Source organism: Prosopis cineraria, unplaced genomic scaffold (genome assembly GCF_029017545.1).
Source record: "Prosopis cineraria cultivar Desert tree isolate PC_DT_omini unplaced genomic scaffold, ASM2901754v1 PC161, whole genome shotgun sequence".
NCBI lineage: Eukaryota > Viridiplantae > Streptophyta > Magnoliopsida > Fabales > Fabaceae > Prosopis > Prosopis cineraria.
The window spans coordinates 43,268-63,663 of NW_026555488.1; the positions used below are offsets into that span (position 1 = coordinate 43,268).

The 20,396-nt window shown below is 32.0% G+C and overlaps 2 protein-coding genes across 2 annotated transcripts; one reads left to right on the plus strand and one right to left on the minus strand.

Moving 5' to 3' along the window:
* Positions 1–335: 335 nt before the first annotated feature.
* Positions 336–5,489, minus strand: LOC129295656 (thioredoxin-like fold domain-containing protein MRL7L, chloroplastic). The gene is made up of 7 exons (XM_054934195.1): positions 5,442–5,489; positions 4,284–4,319; positions 4,122–4,170; positions 3,454–3,995; positions 1,910–1,991; positions 1,706–1,817; positions 336–799 (listed from the first exon to the last, which is right to left on the minus strand). Exons 4-7 carry the CDS (start codon positions 3,843–3,845, stop codon positions 663–665), a joined length of 723 nt encoding a protein of 240 aa, XP_054790170.1. The 5' UTR covers positions 3,846–3,995; positions 4,122–4,170; positions 4,284–4,319; positions 5,442–5,489; the 3' UTR covers positions 336–662.
* A 9,704-nt stretch (positions 5,490–15,193) lies between these two features.
* LOC129295654 (uncharacterized) lies at positions 15,194–18,216 on the plus strand. The gene is given in 10 exon segments (XM_054934193.1): positions 15,194–15,367; positions 16,417–16,519; positions 16,522–16,688; positions 16,690–16,865; positions 16,963–17,071; positions 17,073–17,156; positions 17,262–17,326; positions 17,486–17,696; positions 17,804–17,831; positions 17,834–18,216. Coding segments are annotated over 10 exon segments (1,329 nt in total). The 5' UTR covers positions 15,194–15,208; the 3' UTR covers positions 18,061–18,216.
* The last annotated feature ends 2,180 nt before the right edge of the window (positions 18,217–20,396 follow it).

The window sequence follows — 20,396 nt, forward strand, 5'->3', positions numbered from 1 at the left end:
TTTATAAATTTTTTTAAAAAATATATTTAAATAATAAGTTTCAATTTAATATTCTTTTATAATTTTTTCTAAATATATCAAAACATTAATTTATAATGTTTGTACAAAATATATAAATTAATTCAACTAAATAAGTTAAGCCTAATATGATTTATATCTACAAAATTTTTCTCATTTTTATTTTTTTTAATTTTTTTAAAAAATAATATAGGTTAAATGAGCCAACTCTAACCCATATAATTCATGGGTTATATGATCCAAGCTAGAAAAAACATGTTTTTATTTGAGTTCATTTTTTTCTAACCTAATCTGATTCTTATAACTGATTATTCCAGTCAACCCACAAAACTTGATCCATATTATCAGCTCTAGAACCAAATAAACGTTTACAAATTTATATTCTCTAAATCCAAAAGATTACAAATAATAAAAATCCATATGAAACAATAAATAAATTACCAATTGATCGTCTCTGCAGTCTTGAACTTCCTCTTCCTCCCAGGCGACAGACGTACTTATGCTACTTGTACGGTGTACACCAATGACTACATAATATATACAACAGTCAAATGGTGCTATCCATATTTCTTGCCTTTCTGACAAGAAAGTGCTAAAGGCAGCTTCAGCCCAAAAACTGAACTCTATTTTCATGTCAATATAATTCAAGAGACCGGATTATTGATAGGAAGAGAAGGAATGGCCTCTTGGAAATCTGTAATGCTACTCAAACATGATGGTTTTGCTGCTCCGTAATAGAAGAATGCCATCATTTTTGACAACTCATCTGCATTTCGAATCGCTGCGACCATCAAAGGTAAAAGTTAAGTCTAGTTAGCTGGTAAGAAAGAGGGGAACATGAACTCAACTAAAAAAAAAGTGAAGTTCTTTTTCTGATAAAAATGGAGCATGCAGAGATAATTTTTGTTATAAAAAGCTAATCATGTAGTGTTGAGCTTTAAAAAACTCGCCTTTTATGTTTTTATTCAAGAAATTGATAGCCGATGCAATACTCACTAAAATTTTGTTTGGCAAACAGTGCAGTTTTCTGAGAGAAAATTACACTCCTCTTCGTTATGAAATAAAAATTAGAATTTTGACTCATGAATTACACGAGATGCTTAAAATTTAATATTATTTCATTAAAAATGAGAGCTTAAATGATAATAAATGAGATGAGTGAAAATTTATATTTTATTTTTTATTTTTTAAAAAATCAAGAACGCGGAACCCAAAAAGGAGTTAGCGTGTAACCATATGAACAATAAACAGCTTAAATGACTGGATTGTGTGTGTGTGTGTGTGAGGGGGAGAGAGAGAGAGAGAGATTAGATCAGATTAGATATCTCTGTAAAGGAAAAATAGTACAGTTTCGTCCCTTAAAATCAAAACAAGTGAATTGACACCTCCTTCAACAAAAATAAATTCCAGTAATATTTATTTTGATCAAAATATTTGTACATTTACAACTTAAATAGATTAATAAATATATATTTAACCAATACAAATTATCAGCTAAATAATGTTAAAATAGAAGTTTACGAAATAATTTTTTCAATAAATTAATTTTAATAAAACAAATCAATATATATCCTCGAAGATGTTTTGACAGTCTTTTGATTTCATAGTAGTCTAATTTGGACATTTGCAGGAGGAGGGAATGTAATTTATCATTCTCTCTCTTGGTATGATAAGGAACCGCTATTACCTTTTTCACGGAACAAGATCTTCCCAGCTTTCGTAAAGGTGATTTCCGGGAAGCTTGACACTCGGAGTGCAGCAACAAGTTCAGTCTCAACAACAGCATCAATTGCAACACACTGAAATATGACATAAATTGTAAGGCAGAAAATTATGGATATCATGGAGAAGCAGCAATCAGAGGCATTTATAATTATAATGCTTTGCTTACTCTTGGCGAAGGCAATCTGCAGTTCCATATAATATTAACAGCCTTCTCCACTTCATATAGAATTCTTTCATTCTCTTCTGGCCTAGAAAATATCAGTAAAAGTGAGCATTTGACTTGAGTTTGGGTATGACTGGAAATACAATATAGATGTAAATCATGCTACAACTCGGCATACACAAATAATATTAGATATTGGATGTTCTGCCTCTGGCACATCAGATAAAGTACATTGAAGAATGGAAGAATATGACAATAAGGAACAACAAGAAGCCTTATCCCACTAGGTGGGATTGGCTACATGAATTAAACAACAACAATAAGAAAGTATAGGAAAAAATATTGGACAAGGGTGCAAGGGGAAAAATATAGTGTAAAATCTAATTCAAGTCAAGGGCAACTCAAAAGATAGAGAGGTGAGGGGAAAATGGAAGAAATAAAGATAAAATAAAAGGAGAAAAAGAAGGGAATGATAAAAAAAGAAGATGTGTGTGTGTGTGTGTGTGGGTATAATAGGTTCAAATTAAAATATTTAAAAACACATTTGTGATTTCAGTAAATTCATTAAATTCAGTGGGTTCAAAACTTCAAAGGACTATGGGGGCATAATATCAAAATTTTATCCCATATCCATAAAAACTTTTAAAGGGTTGAGGGGGATGTTTGCCCACCTCGACTACATGTAGGTCTTGCCCTTTAGAAGAATTTTCTCAAATTCCATGTGTAACTGCATAAAAGGACAAATGCAAGAATATGTACTCTCCTCTCCCCATCCTGAATAAATGAAAATAATAATAAAAAAAGGCCTTTGGCGCATCATTGAATTTAAATTTTAAAAGGGAAAGAAAAGCTAGTTAAGATACCCATTAATTCAATCAACCTTAATTCCAGGCCGTTGACTCAAACCAAACAACAAATTATCCGAATCACAGTCTCTATGATGATCTCAAAAGGTAACAAGTGCACCATACTAATAAACCCCAAAATCCAAAGAAGCTAGTTGATAGAAACAACCAAATGTTCAGCAAATAGAGAAAACTACTTGGACCAAAACAAGAAAACAAGAAAATCAAAAGCCAAAAAGAAGAATTAGCTACCAAACTAAGCAGTTACTATAACTGAGGCTGCAGAGCATGGGTGCGCTAGTGCACATGGTTTTTCTGTTTCATATAAGCTGCAAAGTTAATATGCAAGGACCCAATAAAATGACAGCAAGATAAAACCAACCATAATCAAGAAAAGTTTCGATAACATAGATTTTTTTTCATTTTCAGAATGCTTGTCTCAAAAAGACATATTAGAACAATGAGATGGTTACAAAACATGATCCTTTCAAGTTTGAAAATTCAAAGCTTTTTTAGAAAACAAAGAAAAACCACTGTAGGCATAACCAACCCAACCTAGTTTAGAATTGGCAAGAGTGGGTCAAGCCAGGCCATGAGCTTGTTTTTTTTTTTTTTTTTTTTTGCCCTATATGAACCAAGCTGAGATGAAACCTGACTCGTGTGCAGCCATATCCATAGACAGAGACTGAATGTAAAACAAACCTTTTGTATCGGTTGTGTACAATAATTACCAACGGACTTATGTCTTTGAATACAGTCTCCTCCCATTCTGCAGTTTTTATGTCTTTGATGGGACGTATATAATTATCATCCTGCCATACTATTTCATTATCACTGTCATCATTATCATCATCAACCTTTTTCTTGTTCTTAATGGTAATCTTGTCAAAAAACTGTCCCAAGTTGAATCCCCACCCATCAGCATCTTCAGGCCAGTCAGGATCGTCCTCCTCAAGAACAAGGGGGTAATCCTTAAGAAGCTTTTGCATTTTTTCCTTTTTTTCAACAGGGTCTACCTCCTCTTGAATATTAGGGTGCATACTAATCACTTCTCTAATTTTCTGCCTCCACTCTTGTCTCTCTTCAAGATTCATCAAATAAGGATCATTTTCTTCCAATGGAGGGTGTGCCTCTGTTTCATCATCACTGTCACTAAAATCTTCTCGCTTTTTCTTCCAACTGGCATCATTAGATTTGATTGCTTTAATCCTTCTTGAGATCCTTATTCTTTTGGGTATAGCATCCTGTTTCAAGTTCGATTATTCCTATTAATATATACTTCAGAAAAGAAACCAATGAAGGTTGGCTTAACATTACGCAATTCTATCTAACAGAAAATTGTGATTGCTAGGACAAAGATATAGATGCACCTGTAAAGACAGCCTCAAGCGATTCGGAGGAAGGCCTAAACACTCCTCCCTGGTTTCACCATGTTTCATTTTGGCAAGGTGATATGCACCACAAAATGAATTGAAGGAGTTAAATTTCTTCTGTTTCATTGGCCAAATGAAGTATGATAGAGGCCTACTTACGGAATATTGTAGTGCCATTTCTTGGAGCAAAACGTTCTAAGTGAAATTGAAACAATACTTGAATGAGTGTTAAGTCAGAATGACATTAGAAGGAAAATAGAACCAAAAGAGATAAATGAAAAGTGAAAACGACATAATTTGAGTGTCATAGGTAATTATAGGTAATTACACAATATAAATATGCATGTCCAAGTTAATTTTATGAAGAGTCTCAGCAGATCAAAGTGAAGACTAGCAGGGCATACGTTGCAATAGAAATTTCAATATCTAAACTGCTTAAATACTTATCACCATAAACTCTTGATACAATGTTATCATGCTAGCCATTCCGAGAAAGGAAGATCAATATATGATTTCAAATATTTACTAACCGAACTTTACCTAGCTAAGTTAAGGTTTTTTTTAATCTAGGTGAAATTAAATTCACGGAATGGGCTTGACAAAATGGGGAAAATTTGTTCTTTTCATCTAGATGAAATGAACTTCGTTATTGGCAACATTTCCCCGGGGGGGGGGGGGGAACAAAGCAATGGACTTGACAAAACTGGGGAGAAATAAATGCCAATTGTCTTTTAAGAATTTGTAGTTTTTGTAATGCCAGGACAAGTGTTGGACTAAAACCTCAATATTAACAATTCCTTGAAGAAATGGGCCCCCTTTCATGGCATCTCCGTTGTCATATAAAGCAAGGGATTAGATTTGGATATCGTCCACAATGATATGTACAGCATCCTTTTATCAGATAATCAAATTTCAGATTTACATTTCACCGTTTTACCATATAAATGTGTGTGTGTGAAACAAAAGCCGAAAACATGAATTTAGACACTTGAGAAATTCTCAATAAGCAACGGCCCATTGAATTTATCGACATTAAGAACCAATTCATCAACAAATATATTCGGAGCAGCTCATCCTCCAAATATAACAAAAACTCAGCTAACATGAATTCCAAACAACAGCTACATCACTTCTTCACAAAACAAAACCCCGCCAAAAGCAAACACTTGAAAACGAATTAAACCCATCCAATTGCGCAAACAGAAAAAGATAAGCACAACTTCAGTAATAAATGAAAAAAGTAGGGATGAAAAGAACATGGTTGAAAACAGCGCGAAGATGAATTTAATGGCTTTTCAGCGGTGGAAGTGGAACTACCTGTGCTTGGGCGGCGATTCCGGTTCAATACATTCACAGAGAAGAGCCAAAATTCATTTAAAAAGAAGAAGCGAAATGTCTTTCACACTAGAGAGCAGGAAAATCAAAGAACAGAAAAAAAAAATAAAAATAAAAATAAAAACAAAACCCTCTGGAGCCCTCCCCACAAGCGTTCCCGGTTACCGTATACCGTTGTCTGCGCCTCCACCTCCACTGCTGATACGACAATCGTTTGGAGCGGGATGCAAAAACGTGGATTTCGTTGTGTCGCTGGAAGAGTCGAGGGAGTACTGCAAACGGCTTGCGTTTTAAGCTCTGGAGATGACTTGACGAGGGAGACCCGGATTTGCAACGAAAGGAAACTGCTGCTCTCCCACATAATGGAAAAATGGCTTTGAGTTGATAGAACTTAGAATTAAATAAACAATTTTCATTACCAAAAAATTAAATAAAAAATTTTAAAATTTAAATATAAAAATATAGTAGATAACAACTCTACAAATTAAACACCAACAAAGTATTTGGCACCTGCACACCTTATTCTTACCAATTAAGTAACCCAAAAAAAAAAAAAAACATATCTGGCTGAGACTACTCAAAAAATAAAAACAAAGAGCTTTATAGTTGAAAATATTATTTGTCATCAGTAAATAATACTTAAACCAATTTCTTTATGTATAAAACCAAACACATGTACTTCGTTAGAAATGGAAACTTGTAGCATAAACTTTATAATTTTTAAAAATTAAAAGAAAAGGCTTAATTTATAAAATTCATCCATAAACATTGACTTTGAATTGTGAGCAAGATTGGGTTTGGTATTTGAAATGTTGGGACTTTGAATTATAAATATATGGAAAAGGCAGGAATTATAATTTATAAAAAAATTAATATATTGTGCCTACAAGAAACTAAATGGCCTGATGAGCAAGTTAAGGATATTTAAAATTTCAAACTTTGGTATATAAGTAAAGTAAGCACACACACAATATGATGGGTGTCATTGTGGATAAGGAATGAAAGAAGAACATAGTAGAAGCTAACAGAATTATTTTCTTAAAAATAATTGTTGAACATGAAACTATCAATATTATTAAGACTTATGCACCTTAAGCCAGGGCGAATACCAATTTTAAAAAATTGTTTTGGAAAGACTTGGAGAGGTTGATTCAACATATACCACAAAGTGAAAAGATCTTTATTAAAGGAGACGTTAATGGTCATGTTAGAAGGGAGGTAGGTCATTATGTAAGGATTCATGGTGGCTTTAGCTTTGAGAAGCTAAACAATGAAGGACAATCTATTCTTGATTTCTCTTTAGTGTAAAATTTGAAGATTGTCAACACTTGTTTTAAGAAGAGAGATGAATATCTTATCACTTATAAAAGTGAAATCTCAAGGTCACAAATTGATTTTTTTTTTAAGGAACACGAAGAAAAGACTCTATAAAAATTGTAAGGTGAATCCTAGAGATGCTTTAACAACATAACACAGGATCCTTATCCTTTATGTATGTATTATGAGTAACAATCAACTAGTGACTCCGAGGATTAGATGGTGGTAGTTAAAAGATAAGAAGCAGGAACTTTTAATTTCAAGAAGAATCTTTTGGTCGAAGGAATTTAGGAGTCATAGGGAAGTGCTAACATTTTGTGAGAGGACATTGCTAAAAAGGCAAGGAAGGTTACTAAAGATGTTTTAGGAGAATCAAAAGATTTTGATTCGAGAGATAAGGAGTCTTGGTGGTGAAATGATAACGTATAAAAAAAGGCCAAACCTAAGAAGGAGTGTTTTAAAGCCATCCATTTGTGTAATAATAATAAAAATTAGGAAAGGTATTGTATGATTACAAAGGAAACTAAGAATAAAGCTATGAGTGAAGCTCGTTCTAAAGCATTTGAAGAGTTTTACAATGGTTTTAGGACAAAAGATGAATAATAAAAAATTTATAAGATTGCTAAGAGTAGGGAAAGAAAATCAAGAGATATGGAATATGTAAGGTGTATAAAAAATGAAGAGGGAAGAGTTTTGGTCACAGATGGTGATATTAAAGACAGATGGGAGGTCTAGTTTTCCAAACTGTTCAATAATGAAGGAGGTTCGTTTAGTAACTTGGAGGATGTAGTAACTCATGAAGGAGAACAAAATTTGTCATTCTATCAAAAGATACGTGATAGTGACATAAAGAAAGCTCTTAAGAAAATGGCAAATGGTAAAATCAATAGACCTGATTGTATCGTTATTGAAATGTGAAAATGTTTAAGTGAAGAAGGGGTGCGGTGACTAACTACACAAGATATGGGTTGCCTATATTAAAACCACACAAGATATGTATGAGAGGATAATAACTAGTATAAGAACGTTTGACAGTGAAACAAAGGACTTTCTTATAAGGATTGAACTACGTCAAGGATAATCTTCAAATCTTCATTTGTTTGACCTGATTCTAGATGTTTTAATTGAGCATATGTAAGAGAAAATTTCTAAATGCATGCTTTTCATAGATGATATAATTCTTATTGTGGAAACAAGAGAAGAAATTAGCTATAAACTTGAGTTATGAAGGAGGATATTGGAGTCAAAAGGTTTCCACCTGAGTAAAAGTAAGACGAAATATTTACATTATAATTTTGATAAGAAGTCAATCAATAATAATTTGAAAGTAAAATTGAGATATTAAATTATAGCTCAAGTGAAAGGTTTAGATATTCGAGAGCTATTATTCAACATAATGAAAAAATTGAAGGAGATATTACACATATATATCTAACAAGCTAAGTGCTTTAATTAGAAAAAAAGCCTAAAAGAGTTATTTGTGATTATAAGGTACCAAATAAACTTAGAAAAGTTTCATCGAACATCTATAAGACCAACTATGTTACATGATAGTAAATGTTTTGCTTTAATGGATAGCAAGAGCATAAAGTTGAAATAGTAGAGATGAGAATGTTAAGATGGATGTGCGAGTACATACGTAAAGATAAAATTCAAAATGAATACATACATAAAAAAGTGGGCATTGCACCTATTGAGGGGAAAATGATAGAAAATAATTTGAGATAATTTCAACATATATAAAGAGGACCACGGGATGCATCAGTGAGAAAAGTGGAACAAATAATGTATAAGGCGTCCTAAATTATAACTTAATCATCATACTAACCATGGTTAATCAAGGACTAACCCAAATGGATTATCCAATACGAGATTAACCCAAATGAATATTTAATATGTATTTTTTTCAAACTATTTAATATAAAAGGATCCCAAGTCTTTAAAATATTTTAAGAATTCATATCATTTAATTAAACCTATACGGAAGCATGATAATAACTATTTTTACTTGCACAAATATTTTAGCTCGTAATTACAGCACAAGCATCAAACCACATTCTCTAAGGCCCAAAATACATTTTTCCCAATACAAAACCCATAATGCAAGTGGATCAAGAATATATTATCCTAGTTGGCAATATCATAAACTAAATACACATATCAAATAAAAGGAGAGAGGCCTGCAGAAGTGATTATTATCACTTGGCCTAATGCTCCTTTCCTCTGTTCTTCTCAGACGAGCTAGCTCCTGTAATATGTTAAAAGAGAGGGATAAGTACAACCACTCAACAATCAAGGTACATCTAAGTTATACAAATGCATGATAATTAATTATGAATGCAAGTGGTTAATAAATTTATCAAGGTCATTCAAACAATCACATTAATAACATGTTAATCACATTAACATTTAACTCATGTGAATAATTTCAAGAATAAAGTCAAGTACAAACTTTGCACAAATGGCTATATATACATTATTCACAAAATTAATACATATTCTCAGTTTCACAATTATAATCATATTCTCAACATAGCCATCAATCACTCAAATGGCATGATAATAATAATATGCAAGATCAATCTCTTCCTTATATCCCCCCTTATTTCTTCTGACATGAAATCCGTGGGCCAACAACTAGAAGGGATCGTCCATGTGGTGAGACTACCCAAAGCCTTAATCATATCATGAGGGGCTACCGGACCAGGGTTACCTTACTCACTTATGAACACAGTTTCCCCAAATTACACACTATGGGATGTCATATCCAAAACTAGCTCTACCCAAAACTCCAGGTAGGCCAGTAGGGTCAAGTCCCTTAATAAGAACAATGCTACAGTACCTTACAAGGTAAGTAGCGGCTATAACCCCTAGGATTATTGGTTAATAGCCAAGTACCATATGAATTTTGTGTAACCACTAACTCCTTCACTAAGGCGAACTCCTACCATATGATCATGCTTATGAGAAAAATGCATTTCAAAAACTCATATATAATATTCAAAATTATCCCACATGCTCATACAATTCATCATTGTGCATAATCCACAACTTATATCTAAGAGTGTACACATAATCATCAACCATCAATCTCATTACTCACACCAAGTCATAATTAATTTGGTCACAAGTCATAGAGTCTCAACAAAGCCACATGCATTACAAACAACCATTTCAAAATTTAGACATATATATATATATTCTTTTATTTCACCAACATAATTAATTAAGTAACATACAAATGCATAAAATAGATTTTCCCTGATTACCTCAACCTTTGAGAGGTCAAAGGCTACCCCTCAAGTTACAACACTTTCAAAACTTTCCAAATTTTGAATGGTGTTAAAAAAAATTAATCTACAATCAATCATATCCCAATGTGTCAATAATATTATTAACACAATTTTCACTCATATTCTAATACCTAAGTATTTATTTTATTTTATTTCATTGTATTTTTAAGACCTTAGTCTTAGCCTCTTGAGTTCTAAAATTTAATTTCATGTATTTGAACCTATCTACTTAGTTCAATAGTCTCCTTCACAATAATTTAATTCAAATAATTTTCTAATATCAAAATTTCCCTTTTTATTCCAAAAATTCGCACATAAAAATACCCAAAATTGTAAACTTGATTTCAAGCCTAGAATCATTATTCTATATTCATAATAATTTATTTCTCATCTCAATTAATTATCTAAATATTAACAAATCAATTTATATTTTCAAATTTAACCAAAAATCTACCTATAGGGATATATGAATAAACTCAAATGCCTCAAATTTCAATTCTATTAACAAAATAATACTTTAGAATATTTATTATACTACCAGCAACCTCAACAACCAAATTTTCTCACTAAAAATTCATCCCTCTTTCAAACCCTAGATTTTCCAAAATCTCAAAATCTGCAGTCTCAGGGAAAAAAATGACTAAGAAAATATTTAGAACACTTACCTAGTCTTAAAATACTTAAAATCTCATCTGAAGTATCCTATTATAAAGATTTACCTTCTAAACAGTTCCTATCGCCGGCGACGCTCTCGCTCTGTTCTTCTTTTCTTTTTTGAACTTCTCTGTTGCGCGCACGTAGAGATGAGGAAGGGATCAAGAGAAATGAAAAGGGCTTGTGTGTTTTAAAATGGGTATGGGTCTTATAGCAATAATTCACACCACTCTTTCGCCTCCCATCTCCTTTTCTTTCTGTTTTTTTTATATAATATTACACACTACACACACCAACGTCTATATTCCTTCTCCTTTTGCTCTTTTTTTTTTGAATATAATATTGCACACTACACACACACCCCAATGTCTATATCCCTTCTCCTTTTCCTTTTTTTTTAATTTCATTCATATCCCTTTTCTCTTTTAATGATAATGATAATAATTCTATTTTCTAAAAATCATAATTTAGAATTTGGATTTATGCTAAATTAAATTCAATAATAATCTCCTAACTAAAATTTATATATCTAAATATTACTCTAAAATTACTCATTTACTCTAAATTAACTTAATTAACCTTAGGTTAATTTTTGGGATGTTACAGATAACTTCGAGCCCTATTAAAAGAGATAAAGGAAAGTTAAAGAAAATACTTTTGAAAGTTGTTGATCAAAATCTCTTGGTTAGCAACATTTCTAAAAGGTTGTTATATGCTATATCACAATAGCATCATATGTGTAACACACCAAAATTTTTTTTTTTAAATAATTTAACTCAACCATAGTTGGGTTACAGCCACCCAACACATTTTTATATCAATAATTTTAATATAAAATATTTATAATTGGCTTCAACTCACACACTATAACATTTCGGATAAATTTTTACCTCCCACATGCCATTAGGCTAAATCACATTTGTCCATCCTTATACTCCCAACAAGTAAAATAAGCAATTTAATAAATTTTCAACACAAGCCAGTTATTTGGCCTTATAATCATGCCATTTTAACCAATCCAAAGTAAACCAAATATTAACATTACAGTCATTCCAATTGTACCAAAAATAGAAATAGTTTGAAAGGCATGATTACATTTATATATTCATATAATTGACAATAAACAAAAAGCCCTATTATTGGCAATATAACACATTATAAATCATAAATTAAATACCCAAAAGAGACAGTGGATCTATACCACTAAGCCTCTGGGACTCCTCCACGTGTCACTCGTAGCTCTTCTCCTGAAAATTGTTAACCACATAATGAGACTCAAAAGTCTCAGTAACCAAAGCCAATTTATGATTGTGTATACAAACAGTTAAGTGTGTGCTTACTAAATGAGAATTAAAAATAATATAATTCCAACAAATATAAAAAATATTACAATACACACAAACAACCATCCTTATATCCCTCCATTAACCTCGAGCCGTAGCCCTCACTCGGTGCTAAATTACCCGGCCAAAGGTAGATTAGCCCGAGCCCTTACAAGCCACCTATTGAGCTCCAATAGGGGCGTACCACGTGGCACATAAATACAACAATAATAGCAAGTCTCCAACACCTCCCACAATAATTAAACAAATTCATAATAAGATTGGCACAATTATACAATATTACAAAATTCATAATTTTCTCAATAATCACCCAATTAACAAGAAGTAACACTAATCACAAATTAAAAGCATGGTACCTTGTGGCTTTTTCAATAAATGTTCTTAAAATTCTCTTCACCACAATCTTCACCAGTAATACAATCTACAAATAACATATTATTTAAATATTAATTTCAATTTTTAAAACTAATAAAATAATTCTAATAATAGAATTAAAAATATAACATAATTAATACAAATCTAGAGTCAATACTATTAAGTAAAATTTTTAACTCCTCTTTTAATTATCAATAAACATTAATAATCTAAAAATCAACTTCTAAACTAATTTCTATTATCAAAATTTTCTTTTTATTTCATAAATTCGTACCTAAAATATCCAAAAATTAAAAATTAAGTCTCTAGCTTAGAATCATAATCCTATAACCATAATAATTCATTTCTCATCCTAAATAATTATCTAAACCTCAATAAATCAACATATATTTTCAGATCTAGTTTAGAATTTGATCCATAAGCCACAAATTCAAAGATCATCAATAAATTTATACTCTAGAACATTTATTATACTACTGACAACCTTAAAAATCATATTTATTCAACATAAATTCATCCCTCTTCCCGATCTTAAATTTTCTACCACTACAAACTCAGAAACTAAAGAAGAAGGATGACTAAGAAAAAATTTTAGAACACTTACTTAGTCTTGAAAAGCTTAAAATCACACCCTAAATATCCTATTAAAAATTCTTACCTTAAAACCCAGCACCGGTGAACTTGGCTCACAGATGTTCTCTCTGCCTCAGCTCACGCACGAAAAAAGGAATGAAGAAATGAAGGAACAGGTGAGTTTTATAAAATTTTAGTGGGTCCCACACTTTTTTTTTATTCTTTTCTCTCTCTTCTTCTTCTTTCTTTTTTTTTTATTATTTTATTTTACTATTGAGGCGGCCGAAAGCATTCACGTTTCTTCCTTCTTCTTCTCTTTTTTTTTTGCATACCTTTTCCCTTTTTTTATAATAATAATTGAATAATATTTTTTTTATTATTTTTTTATAAAATTTTTTTTTAAAATTTTTTTAATTTAGAATTATATCCTAAATTAGATTTAATAATCATTTTCTACTAATTTTCTTACCTCTAAATATTATTATTTATTTTTTTTAAATTTCTATTAACCCAAATTAACTATTAAATTTAAATTGGGATGTTACAATATGATTCATGTATGAGAGAAGTACTTTAGAAAACTTTGAAAAAGAAAGAAACATAGGTTGCCTATATTAAAATTATACAAGATATATATGAAGGGATAATAACTAATATAAAAATGTTTAGCGGTGAAACAAAAGACTTTCTAATAAGGATTGAACTACATCAAGGATAATCTTTGAGTCTTTATTTATTTGATCTAGTTTTAGATGTTTTGACTAAACATATTTAAGAGAAAATTTTCAAATGCATGCTTTTCACAAATGACATAGTTCTTATTATAAAAACAAGAGAATAAATTAGTTGTAAATATGAGTTATAGAGAAGGACATTGGAGTCAAAAGGTTTCCACCTAAGTAGAAGTAAAATGTGTATTGTAATCTTGATAATAATTTGAAAGTAAAATTGGAATATCAAATTATAGCTCAAGTGAAAAAGATTATATATTTAGGAGCTATTATCAACATGATGAGGAAATTGAAAGGGATATTACACATATATAGGATATAAGCTGAGTGATTTAATTGGAAAAAGATTAAAAAAGTTATTTGCTATTGTGAGGTATCAAATAAACTTACGGAAGTTTTTATCGAACATCTATAAAACCAACTATATTATATGATAGTGAATGTTGAGCTTTAACGGGATAGCAAGAGCTAAGAGCATAAAGTTACGGTAGCAAAAATGAGAATATTGAGATAGATATGCAGACATGTATGTAAAGATAAAATTTAAAATAAGCACATATATAAAAAGTAGGCATATACAAAAAAGACCGCAGGAGTTACTAGTAAAGAGGATGAAATAAATAACTTTAAGTCTTGTTAAGAAAGATAGAGAAAGTCAAAAGAGAACACTTTTAAAAGTTGTTAACCAAAATCTCTTGGTTAACACATTTATAAAGAATTGTTATACGATACTCACTCTATCCCAAATTATAAGACACTATTAAAGAAGATTTACTATCCTTAAAAATTAAAAACACTTTGATAAAAATAAGATTTTTTTAATGATACTTTTAATATTACTCTTCTTATATATTTTCTTTTTCAATACTTTCATAAGTGGAATATTAAATAAAGGGGCATTTTTAAAAAACTTATATTTTTGTCTTGAAAAAGTGAGATTGTAAAGTGCATTTAATCGCTTTATTAGTATGTGAGATGTTGTTTAAAAATGTCTTATAATTTGAGACGGAGGGAGTAATCATAATAGTATCATATGATTCATGTAGCCGACTTCACTTAATGGGATAAGATTATTGTTGTTATTGTTGATGTTGACTTTGACAATTCTATTAATTTATAATTTTATTTATTATTTTTAATACTTTAAAATTTTGAATTTATGACTTTAGTTTGGTCATTTAATTCTAAATTCTAAATTTGTAAAAAAGGTTAAAAATAGAACCAATAAAATATTACCAAATAAAAATTTAGGGAAAGCATAATAAAAATTAGTTTCCCTAAAGCAGTATTTTACATATGGAATTGTTTGGGAAACAACTTGGCGGCCTCATTATGATATTATTGATCAAGATCCTTATACCCGATCCCGTGGCATTATAAAGTAGCAAATACGAATACAGGTCTATGTATAAATATATATGAAAAGTTCATGACAATGAAATCAGCTCGCTGCTCGCAAGAACATGTCAATGGCTGACTCCAGCGGGAAAAGCTGTCATCATCCTCATCATCAACTTCAACAATCTTTCGGCATAGCCAAGAGATGCTCCTCTGTTTCCTGCTCCGTCTTCCTCCTTCTTCTCTTTGTTTCCCCCACTCTCATCTTCAACTGGCTTGACCTTGTAAGTCATCCCTCTCTCTCTCTGTACCTTTTGATCAATTCTTTCCATTTATCCTTCAAACTTCTGGATTCGGAATTACATGAGAAATCAACAGCGTTAATTTACCTGTCTTCGGCTGGGAGCTATTCATTTATAGTGCAGGATTCATTTATGATCAAATTTCCGTACTTCTTCGTACTCTTGCATACTCTTAGTATTAGCTAATTTCTCTCCAAAGAGAGAATTTAATCATGCCTTGTTCCCTTTGGAATTCTTTTGAAATTGGGAACAGCTATTAAAGAAAGAACAACTTCTCGAAAAATCTTTGTGACCCATTATTATTAACTTTCCATTGAGATTTTTTCGTGAGCATATCCTTCTTTTCCCTTCTATATTGATCTTCTGATGCATGCGGTTACGGTGATAAGAAAATATATAATGGTTGTTTGATGAACTCTGAAGGTGGGTTTTAGTTAGTTTTTGATCTTTTTCTGAATTAACATAAGATATCGATGTTCGAGCTAAAGTTTCTGGATAAGTGAAGTTTTTAATCAAGAAATAGAGAATTTTCGGTTTTTCTTGATATCCAGCCAGTTTTTTTCAAGTCTTGCATATTTTCTCCCCTCGCATAATATATAATTTGTCAAGAGCAGAAAGACCGCAGTTAGCTTTGAGATTCTTTTCGTTTGATATAATCAAAGGATCTGGCGAGCGAGTCAAATGTCTAGATGTTAAAGTAATATATATCAACCAAAAACATTTTCAAAACATTGATGTCATCAGTGCTAGATATATAATGCTGATATACTAAATTAGTTTTTATAGATAGGGAATAGAGTTGTTTAGGGTGTATATTTGCAACCTTTATTTTTCTTTGGAAGAAATGGACTTGAATTTTGACAAAATATTATTAGCCATGAAAGTTAAAGAAACTTCAACATTTTATCAAAAGTAATGTGTATTTATGTGCATGGGGGGGGCTTTATGCATCACACAGTGAAATGTGCACTATGCATATATCATAATAAATATTAGATGTTATCAAAATGAGTGGTGCTGTGAAAACACAGAAAACAATTCTGGGAGTGAATTACATGAACGGAAACATGACATCGCCGGCGTCAAAAGCATTGTGCCCGGAGCACTTCCGGTGGATTGAGGAAGACTTGAAGCCATGAAGAGCACAGGAATCACAAGAGAGATGGTGGAATTAGGGAAGAGCCTGGCAGACTTTAGACTGGTGATTCACAAGGGAAGAGCCTACGCGGAGACATACAGGAGGCATTCCAAACAAGGGACGTGTTCACGTTTGTGGGGAATCACACAGCTTCTGAAGATGTATCCCGGGAAAGCTTCCAGATCTGGAGCTCTTGTTTCAATGCGGGGACAGGACTGTGGTGAAGACGTCAAGCTTTCAAGGATCGCGTCCTACGTTGTCACCGCCGCCTCCTGTGTTTCATTACTGCGGGGACAACAGCTCCTTTGACATCGTATTTCCTGATTGGACCTTCTGGGGTTGGTAATTATTTAAATCCCTAGGCCTCATCATCTCATCATTCACGGTCTAGGATCTCAAATGGATTAATTCTAATTTCGTCGTTATAATTAATGCGTAGGGGTGAGGTCAACATAAGGCCATGGGAGACGATACTACAAAATATACGGCAAGAGAATGGCAAGATGAAATGGAAGGATAGGACACCCTATGCCTTCTGGAAGGGCACACCCCACCACTTCTCCTACAAGGAACCACCTCCTCAAATGCAATGCTTCCCGTCCACATCATTCCAATGCTCACATATATTCCCTCGTATTTTTTGTTCTTGTTCTATCTCTTCTACGACTGTATTCTAATTCTAATGCATATGAACAAAGAGGAAACTATACAAATTAAACTTTTGGTTCTTCCACGCAGAGATGGGATGAGGAGATTAAACAAAAATTCAGGAATACAAAGCTAGAAAATCAATGTACCCACAGGTAAAATTTCCTAAATTAAAGTTGGCGTGGATCCTATTCCTATGAAACATGTGATTGTTTTAAGATTTAACTCAAAGCTAGGAATATTACTTTAAAATCAGCTGATCATAGTTCTTTTATTGGTCAAAGTTAACTGTTGTGTTGAATTTTGATGTGAAGGTACAAAATTTATGCAGAAGGAGTAACGTGGTCAGTGAGCCAAAAGTACATACTAGCATGCGACTCCATGACCATGTTCATAGAACCCAAGTACTATGACTTCTATTCAAGAAGCTTGATTCCGTGGCGGCATTACTGGCCCATCAGCACCAAAAATATGTGCCAAGATATTAAGTCTGCGGTTGACTGGGGCAATTCCCATCCCGATCAAGTCCATGTTCTCTCAAATCATATTAGTTTCTGGTTAACGTGAATATATATTATATATATACACACACATTGAACAGATGAATTAATGAATGGATATTGTGTATGTAGGCACAAAAAATAGGGAGAGATGGAACGAAATAGTGGAAGAGAAGGTGAAGATGAAGCTGGTGTATGATTATATGTTTCACGTTCTGAGAGAATATGCGAGTCTGATGAGATTCAAGGCGAGAATACCAGAAAGAGCCGTGGAGGTTTGCACACAAGTAGAGGATTGTCACATGGAAGGTGTGTGGGAAGAGTTTTTGAATGAATCGAGGGTCGAGTCACCAAGTGTAGAACCAGCATGTGACTTACCTCCTCCATAAAGCTGGGGACAAAAGTGATCGTGTACACACACACACACACAGGAATAATTGTGACAATAAAAGAAATAAACATTATACCTAGCTAGTCGTATCCTTTTACATATATATTTCTGTCTCACACTAAGCAGGACGTCTGATCAAATGGTTGATGAGAGTGTGCTGTCATTTTCTATGAACATGTGACAATATCACTATTCAAACATAACATTATGCCCACAGTGATGTGATTATGGAAGCGTATCATCTCTGATATGGCCTCAAATAAAAGGACCTTATATGAGGAGTAGGACGGACGGGGAATGATTTTTCCACAACTGCACATCTCTCCTGTGTGTTGAGCACAAATTTCATAAATTCCAACTACTGTTATTTATTTAGCTTAAATTGAACATAATTTTGTAAATTTAATTGCCATTTACTTGTGTTTTTACACAAATGGAGAGAATTAAAATCAGATCTTAAATACAAAAACTAATTATTCCTTTTCAGTCTATTTACAAATCAAACTTCTATAGTTAAACTTCTTCATTTACAAATACAGATTAAACTTATAATAAGTACTCTTCTTATCTTATTTATAAGGTAGAAAGAAGAGAAAAAATTTAATCTTATTTATAGAGCACTTTTCAATTCCCAATACTCCTCTTTACATTATTGTCCTTATCAAATAATTTGAATAAAAATACCAATAATGAGATTTAATAACATTTATTAGGGGTAAATGTAGGAACTTATTAAATCTTAAGGAAAACATAATTTTGGCTCCCTGCATTTTGTTCATGTTTTGCCATTGGTCCCTGTACTTTTTTTTCAATATTTTAGATTTTTACACTTTTGTTTTTTAATGTTTAAGGTCCTTTCAAGATTTTTATACTTTGTTCATGAAGAGATTTAAAACATTAAAAATAAAAATATAAGGATCTAAAACACAAACAAAAATATAAGATCAATAGTAAAATGCAAATAAAATGTAGAGACCTAAGTTATATTTTTTCTAAATTTTAAAATAAATTTAATGAAATGAAATTTAATATTTTTCTTGGTTTCGATGAAATATGTTGAAAATGACTTATAAATAAAAGAAAAGAGAGTAATTAACGTTCTCATCGAGGACATATATGTAATTCCCTTTAAGCTAATTAAACATACAATGACTGTAATTTTTTTTATTACTGTTCTTCTCTAAACATTTTTGTTTGGGACATCGTACTACTAAAAAGTAACAATTATCTGAAAGCATATTAATTAATTTATCCTATAATAAATTTTTACCATTAATATTATCAATACGTTAAAATACATTTACCTTGATTCGATGGAATAAAAACATATTAAATGTATAAGGCTTCTAAATCTTCCCTAGTATTCATAATGCTTTTGAAATTGATAAAATAGAATGGAGTCTATTTTAGTGTTTTTCCAAATATGTATATGTGAAAAGTGATTCAAATAGAAAATGAAAATTGAGCTTTTGCTTACTTTTCGAATATCCCATTAATGTATGCCATTCTGGAAGGTGCAAAAGTAACATTAGAATATTCAATCTAGTTTTCCTATGAATCCATATAGAGGTATGTCTTAAAATGATAGAGATCAATAAAGAAAAAGCCATGAAAGAAAATTAAATCTAAATATTTCAAAATTTGGTTATCTTCAACATCTTATAAGTCCATATCCAGCTGGCCTTGTTCGTTGGTGTCATCGTTCTAATTCTGCCTTCGCACGTCTTCTGTTGTTCCTTAAGGCCAGAACGAGTAAAATGAGCAAAACCCTCAAATCCAAGGCAAATTGTGTCTGGGTGAAGGTGTGCACTTTGGGTTTCAATTCTAAATTTTCCGGCGGCGGCGGCGTCGTGGCACACCCTTACCCTCGCTCCATGGCTCTATCCATTGATAATAATGATGTCTCGGTGTGGAAGGGAAGCTTAACGTCATCCATTTCCATTTTATGGTGCGGAATTATTGGTGAACCAGGAGAGAGGGGCCCGCTCAACTGGACCACACCGCGTAATGAGTTGTTCAAAGTTGAACCACTGCTACAAAAGGTTGTTGAAATTTCTTGAAACCGTGTGCGGGGGATTTCAATGCATGTTAGGCTAAATACCTAATTTATTTATTTGATATTTCCATTAACAATGAAAAGTCCGTTGTGAAATCGAGATGCGTCTAAAATTACATTAAAAGTGGGCGGCCGGGCAGCATCAAAACCAGGGCACCCATTCTCCCACTAATTCCTCCAAAAATGATTACCCACACTAATTTCTCACTTCCACGAATAGAATCAACCATTTGGGCGTTCATTGCAATAAACTCATACTTCCTTGAATTAAAGAGAAA

Bases quoted from the DNA above. Each gene is read 5' to 3' on its own strand.
- LOC129295656 (XM_054934195.1), bottom strand. From the start codon at position 3,845: ATGAATCTTGAAGAGAGACAAGAGTGGAGGCAGAAAATTAGAGAAGTG. The intron at 1,992-3,453 runs GTTTGTTTTACA...GATATTTTCTAG, and splicing joins GTACACAACCGATACAAAAG to GCCAGAAGAGAATGAAAGAA. The intron at 1,818-1,909 runs GTAAGCAAAGCA...GTCATATTTCAG, and splicing joins GCAGATTGCCTTCGCCAAGA to TGTGTTGCAATTGATGCTGT.